Source organism: Petaurus breviceps, unplaced genomic scaffold (genome assembly GCF_028583685.1).
Source record: "Petaurus breviceps papuanus isolate PSGF00001 unplaced genomic scaffold, PetGlider_PUasm1.0 79, whole genome shotgun sequence".
NCBI lineage: Eukaryota > Metazoa > Chordata > Mammalia > Diprotodontia > Petauridae > Petaurus > Petaurus breviceps.
The window spans coordinates 27,239,391-27,246,923 of NW_027186523.1; the positions used below are offsets into that span (position 1 = coordinate 27,239,391).

Consider the following 7,533-nt stretch of genomic DNA (forward strand, 5'->3'; position numbering starts at 1 on the left):
CCAGAAATCACTTATGTAATTATTGACTACCTACCATATCCAAGGCACTGCTGGTAAAATTCTTACATATACATATACATACATATGTATGTACTCATACAAAATAAAGGAAAAACTATTCATTATTTCTGAGCCAAGAAATCAATCTTCCATTTCAAATGATGCTGTCAACAAGACTGGCTACCATTTAATGGCCTTGATTAAAGAAATATACCACCATTGATCATTAGTCCTGACCTTTCCTCTCTCTCCCTCCTCCCCATCTTCATTCCAGTATGTAGATTTGGAAAATGTTAAAGGAAATAAATGATTCTTTGGCACATTAGGGAGCAATTAGAAATGCTTTGTGATTTGTACTTAATCTGGTCACTTCAGGGAAAAGATCTATACAATAGCCTTCTCAATAACTATGCCTAATTAGTAAAGATAAATTTCACAGTTGAGATGCTGAAGGAATTGCAAACTAAGGAAATAGCATTAATGAATATTTCCACTAGCAGCTATAAAGATTCTTATCACATCTGATAGTTTGACTTTAGCATTAGATTATTTTAAACTCATTGAAGAGGGCAAGGGAAAGAGTATCCAGTGCCAAAACAGCTTTTGAAAACTTGTTTTCCTAGGTTTGGGTCCCCTAAGGGCTGTTACTAAGAAAATATCCTCAGGGACTTAGTCTTGGTCCTCTGTTTTGGCCCCATTTATTTCTGCATCTTTCTCATATTATCCTCAGATTTTCCCCTTAAATATCTTTTTCTAGGAGTGACAGTTGTGGGTTATTCCCCTTGTCTTTCATAGCACCTTTGTCAGACCATATTTAATAAAACCCATCTCAGAGTTACTCTCAACATAGAACAAAAAATGTCTTGTTTTCTTTTGTTTGTTATTAATGGAAGTTTTCTCCTTCAGGAAAAAAAAGACCTGCTATTTAAGGTTAACTCAGGATACTTTGTCTTTTTGTCTTTGCGGAAATATAATTTTGAAGAAATGCTTCTAGTCAGTTACACTCGCCACTTCAAATTTCATTTACCATAACATCTTCAACCAAAACTCAGAATGTTTATTGGTATATATTGCAATAGCAAGCCTACAGATTTGCTATAAAGGCTATAATACTAGACAAATGTGTTCATTCATTAGGAGATTGGGAATAATTAAGACAAGGAAACCTTGAAAAAGAAACCAGAATCATTAATCCAAAAGTAAAATCAATTAAACAAAACAAAAAAAAAACACTACTGAAAGTCAGGAATTGATATTACTACTTTACATAAAGCAGAGAAAATAAAATATTTTGAGGAAATAATACCATATGAAGCTCAACCCTTCTTTATTCTAATATTTTCTAATTGAAGTGAAGAGATAGGGACCGTGACTGTGATGCCATTGTTACAAGAAATTCCTACCGAGGCAGGTTGGCACAGTCCCTGCAGCTTTTAAGTCAGAAAGTTGTCTAAAGCACCAAGAGATATTATGTTCTGGGACTTCAACTTGGATCTTTCTGACTCCAATATTACCTCTCTATCTTGCTGCCTCTATGCTACCTCTGTTTAAAATTTGACAACTTTGTTCTTTTTCCTTCCTCTCCTGACTCGTGCTTTACACTGACCACAAGAGTATGGGGTAAGATCTAAAACAGAGAGAAAGTTCAAAGACCAGTCTAGTACATGCCTCTCATTTGAAAGAAGTAAACACTGAATCCCAGTGTAGGGAAGTTAATTGACTTCCTCAATCCCAGGGGAACTAAGTATCAGAGGCAGAATCTGAACCCAGGATTGCTGACTCCAGAGTTAATCTCCTTCAAACTGAACTGTGATAACTCCCTGATTATGAATAGATCTTGGATATTAATTTCCCTAGCAATAATGCCCACTAACTTCCCAAGAACTGAAAGCTCTGGTCTAGTTCCTCTTGCCTTACACAATAATGTTGCCTCCCTTTATCAACTCAAACCTTCTATTATTAGTTGTCTGTCTCCCTTGTTGACACGAAAAAAGTTTAGAATGCCCAATGTATCTCTTACAGCATCAGATAATTACAACATGGGAAAGATACATTTCTCCACAAATTTATTCATCCTCTCTTCCCTTATTTCTGGCCATTTAAAATAGACGTGCCCTATTTTTTCATTTCATTCATTCTTCCTTGGTTTCAAAACTCAGGTAGAAACATGTTTGCCTTTGAATAATTTTCTGTATTTTCTATTCTTTCAAGTCCACATTATTATCTCTATAAGTTTTTTGCAAAAGATATGAACACAAATCAGTCAGCTACTCTAACACTTCCACATTCTTTATTGCTATTGCTAGGAAGAGAATTCTTTTAAATAAAGATTTTTTTAAAGGACTCAGGTAAATCTGTGTGTTCATAAAGGTTTGAGCCTTTGAGTGCCATCATTAGATTGCCAAAATATTCAAACACTTACTAAAATTCTTGCCATGAATATCCATCCTTACCTGTGCCGTTGATCATGTCACAGTAACCAGGCCAATATGAGAGATTCCTAGACCAAAAGATATTCCAATGAGCTAATATAGTTACCTTGTGTATTTCTCTTTTGCCAATACACACACACACATATTTCAGACTTAGAGAGGAGAGCTGTGTATAGCAGATTACAGAAGACTATAGAACTCTAACCATCTAATACACAGAATAGGTGGGGAGAGTTATGAAATGATCATTTCTTGCATTTTCAATTATAGTTGGAAATACATGTAAAAGATATGAAAGTAAACTGGAATCGCTATAAATCAAAGAAAGATCATTAGAGAAGTTAAGCTTTCCACAATGAAGCTACAAAATACACAATTTCTACTGTTTTTTTTTCTGTTCTAATTGGGAAATTTTGCAGGTAATACAGAGAATTGATTTGTGCCTATATCAAACAAAAGGACATGCCCAACACAGAGACTTTATTTGAACACACATGTGATGCTTTATGTTTTACATATCTACTTTTGTTTGTTTTCGGTCAGATCTGCTACTTCCACTGGTAGAATGCCTAGTAAGGAAGTTCCCTCTACTAATGAAGGTGACACCACTTTTGAACTTTAAGTCTTACATAACTGTCTAAGATACTAAAAGGTTGAGTCAGGACTTCAACTCATGCCATCTTTCTATACCATATTCCCTTTATTTCTAAATTTTATTGTTCTGTTTTCTTCCCTCTCTTCTTTGGATCTTTCTGACATCACATATAAGAACATAAGATCAAAGATCTAGAGATGGAAGAAACCTTAGAGGTCATCTAATGCATGGGGAAACTGAGGCCCCGAGAAGTTGAGGGATTTCCCAGGGCTAGTAGAGCTTCTATAAAATGAGTTAGAGAAGGAAATGGCAAAGCATTCCAGTATGTTTGCCAAGAAAAGCCCAAATTGGGTCATAAAGTGTCAAACATGACTGGAACAACTGAACAACCACCACAAGTTGTTAGGGGACTTTTCATCTCTCCGAATCTAATCTTACATCTCTGTATCTTCTCTTTTCTCCTGGTTCTTCCCTCTTTAAGCATAAATCTAATCTCTCTTCCACATCAAGATCTTTCTAACAATTGAATCTGAGGCACCCAGCTTCCCCCAAATTATCCCTTTTCTAGTCTTAACGAAGCATTACAAGAAATTTTGGGAGTCTTCACATGGATTCTTCCTTGTTGGTCCTTCCTAAAATAATCCAGGTTTCCAATGAAATCAGGAGTATTTTGCCTGAAACTCTGCTAATTGGTGGAAAAAATACTGATGTGAGCCTTCCTGTGTGTGTGAAGGATGGGGTTAGTTGGAAGGAGAGCTATGAGGAGGAGAGACATTCTTTATTCTTTCCTTTAGTTGTATACTTTTTTTAAAGGAAAACTGACCAATGGTAAGAAAAAGAGAAAGGCTCTTGTGGCCATATAGGGGAGGGCAGCTCCTCATTACCTTGGTTTTGCCCTTTCCTCCTTAGAGACTATGGGGAATTTCCACTTGGTTGAAATTAGGCCCTCTCTTGAATGAGTGTGATTTTGCTTTCATTTGAAGAGTTTATTCACACTTGTGTATTTTATTGTATTTTCTACTCTGTAGAACCAATTTTTTTTGTTTTGTTTTCAATATGCTTAAATAAATCTATTTACTCTCCATTCACTGTTTGGCAAGTCTTCAGTATAACTCTTATATAGTAGAAATGGGTTAGACCAGTAAGTAAAAGGTTTGGGTATCTTTCACCTTAAAAGATAATGGCAAGGAAAGTGCCCCTAAACCAGCAACATTTAAGTAGGCAGGTGGATATAATTCTATTCTGGTATTTTCTACCTAAGAGAATAAAGAGGTTGTATTTGTGGCTCCCTCTTATGTTCCCTTCAAGAAAATAATTAAAGTATCTTTTCCAGAGATATAGACAAGATTCCAGACATATCTAACATTGTGTCCCCTGAAACTCTCAACACATCTCTATATACTTACTTACACAATTTAATCACACACCTACACTAAAATGTGATATTTAGAATTGAACATGATATTCTACCTGTTGTCTGACCAAGTCAAAGTATAGCAAGACAATAATCTTCTACACACTGAGTACTATATACCTCTTAATTTGGTCTAAACTCACATTAGTTATTTGTTTATTTTTTGGTTATCTGATACATTAATAATGTACAGCAGCTTTCAGTATACTAAATGCCTCCGTCTCCCAGGTTTTTCTCATATGAACTTAACAAAAACAGGGTCCTTAAATTTATATTGGTGAAATCATATAGTCAAGAAACTAAAACATTTGCCTAGTAGAGTGGAAAATATGGAGCAAGTAAGTGATCAATTTCCTCCTTAAAGCTATATTTCTTAGCTAAATACAAGATTAAGAAAAGAGGTCTATGTTTTCTATCTCCAAAGTAAATTAAAATTATAAGATGGTTTATAAATACACTTATATATTGTAAGTTCTAACCCTTCCTTCACACTAAATCTATTTTTGTACTATCAAAGGAACTTATTGCCTTATTAATATAGAAATACTAGGTCACTTTCTCATAATTGAGTTTACAAGCTCTCCATATCCTTTTTGGCCATATGTGGCAATAGGAAAAAGTCAAAAGAATGGCATTTTATACTTTTGCTCATAAGTCCAGAGAAGAGGATTGCTTGAAAGGCAAATCTAACCTGTCAATGACCTTTGGTGGCACAAATCCTGAGAAGAAAAATAACCTTAAAAGGATTCTCGGTGACAGTACTCCACATAAGAAAACATGATAATTCAATCAATCATGTTGAGACACATTCAAGTGACTTTAATGCCAATGAATATATTCCAATTTTTGTGGTACCATCAACAAAATTCAAACCAATTAATTAGCTTTTTTTGCATGTAAGATAAAATTAGCTATTCATTCCAATTTGCCACTTTTCAACTGGCTCTTGTGGTTAAAAAAAAAAAAACAGTAATAAAAAAAAAACAGGTTCAGCCCAAGAATTAAATTTGTACTTAGAAAATAAAAAGATTATCTTTAAAACTTCCCAACTTAAATTACCCCTCAAAAGGTTTTAGTGAAAGTGAAAATAACATGGTCTCAATGAAAAGCCACATACTTTTTGTCTTTGTAAGTGTCAATTATTGCGACTTTGCTTATGTCATCTTTTCCACTGAAAACTTTGTAAACTCCATCTACTGTATTGTTGTACTGCAAAAAAAGACAAAAGAAAGAAATTGTTTTTGTAACAAGTCACTGTTTAAAGCTATATACTGGTAAGGAATTATTTTAATGAAAATGGTGATTTTTTAATTTAATACACAAATTAAGACAACTTAGTGGGTTGTTAAATTTAAACATAGCACTCTAACCAGCTTGAAAAATCCAAGATCTGAAAATTAAATAGTGTTGTTTAGTTTGGAAAGTAAACTAATTCTTTACTAGTATAATGAAAAAAAAATGAGAAAATAAAGATCTATGAAGGAGGCAGAAAACAATACAAATTGAGAGGAAACATATTTGAATTAACAATTGAAATGAAATAATAAAGAATAAGACCAAATTACAATCAAGACAGTTTCCAATACATGATAATGACTATATTGGGTGCTAAAACAAAAGTGTCAATTGTATTTCCTGTTCACTTGGAATCACTAGAATAACTGATGATTTCCCTGTGTTTGTGACTATTTCCATTATTTCAACAATCCATTTCCTCGGAGGTCTTAAAATATCTTTGTTACTAGTTTTTTTATAATATAACAATAAAAGTCACAATGATTCAAATGAATGTCAATCATTTTTCTTTACCCATCTATAAGGTATAACGAACTCTGAATATTTGTTACTTACGGGGTAGAATACACCAACTGTTGTATCAATGGGGTAAGGAACCATGCTTAGAAATGGATCTGTATAGCCCCACAATAGCTCTTTCAAGGTTCTGACTTGGAACATAGAAGATTTTGATTTCTTGATAAATGTATTTAATACCATCTGGACAAAGGAGTTTGGATACAGAATGGGTGCAGCCTGTAAAAAAATAATAATGAATTAAATTAAAATTTGAGAAAGAGAACATTACAACAAAATTTAATGGAATTGGCAGCATTTGCTTAAGACTTCTGCCAAGTCTTGCCAAGACCAAAAGATTTAGGTCACCAAGTCCAGCGAAACCACTATCGCTTGAATCAATATACCTAACAAGAAACCAGAGTATTTTAGCCTCAGTAATTATTGCTACTTGCTGCCATCAATACTATAAATGCTTTTGTAATCCAGCTGGTGGCCATATGAATGATCTGGTGATATGTATACCCTCAAATGATCATAAATAAACTAACTAGTGTTGATTTGGGAATAAGAGGAGGGAAGTTGGAATGATTTTTTTTTGTCAGTTGCTACCTATTTGACCTTATATAAGTTACTATCCTCTTGGGACCTCAGTTTCTTTATTTGTAAAATGAGATTGTTCTTCTGTGATTCTGGGCATTGATATTTAAAATAAAACTGGATTAAACAACAAAGTCAAGAACATTTTGATAATATAGACATGGGTTATGCCTATACTGCATTTTTCTCCCAAAGAGTTCCAGTACATTATCATATCAAAACTTAGATAATATTTTATAACTCACAGAAACATTAAAATTACTCATACATAATTAGGCATCTGGGAAAAAGTAACTATGTCTCTATATACAAACAACCTTCAAATTGAGAGAAATAATATCATCAGACAACACCAATTTTTATCAAAAACTATGGGAGAGGGCATGTGAGAGAGAAAGAGAGAGAGAGAGAGAGAGAGAGAGAGAGAGAGAGAGAGAGAGAGAGAGAGAGAGAGAGAGAGAGAGAGAGAGAGAGAGAGAGAGAGAGAGAGAGAGAGAGAGAGAGAGAGAGAGAGAGAGAGAAAGAGAGAGAGAGGGAGAGAGAGAGAGAGAGAGAGAGAGAGAGAGAGAGAGAGAGAGAGAGAGAGAGGAAAGAGACAGAGGAAAGAGACAGAGAGAGACACAGACAGAGAGAGACAGAGACAGAGACAGAGACAGAGAGACAGAGAGAGAGAGAGAGAGAGAGAGACAGAGAGACAGAGA

The 7,533-nt window shown here is 34.4% G+C and overlaps 1 protein-coding gene across 5 annotated transcripts in view; it reads right to left on the minus strand.

Moving 5' to 3' along the window:
• Positions 1 to 7,533, minus strand: part of LOC138175879 (platelet glycoprotein 4-like) — a 57,194-nt gene that overhangs the window by 19,450 nt on the left and 30,211 nt on the right. For all 5 annotated transcript variants that reach the window (XM_069106520.1, XM_069106518.1, XM_069106519.1 and 2 more), the window contains 3 exons: positions 6,293 to 6,472; positions 5,559 to 5,650; positions 2,454 to 2,500 (listed from right to left, as the gene is read on the minus strand). In XM_069106520.1, the coding sequence (XP_068962621.1) occupies positions 2,454 to 2,500; positions 5,559 to 5,650; positions 6,293 to 6,472 (319 nt within the window). The remainder of the gene's footprint in view (positions 1 to 2,453; positions 2,501 to 5,558; positions 5,651 to 6,292; positions 6,473 to 7,533) is intronic.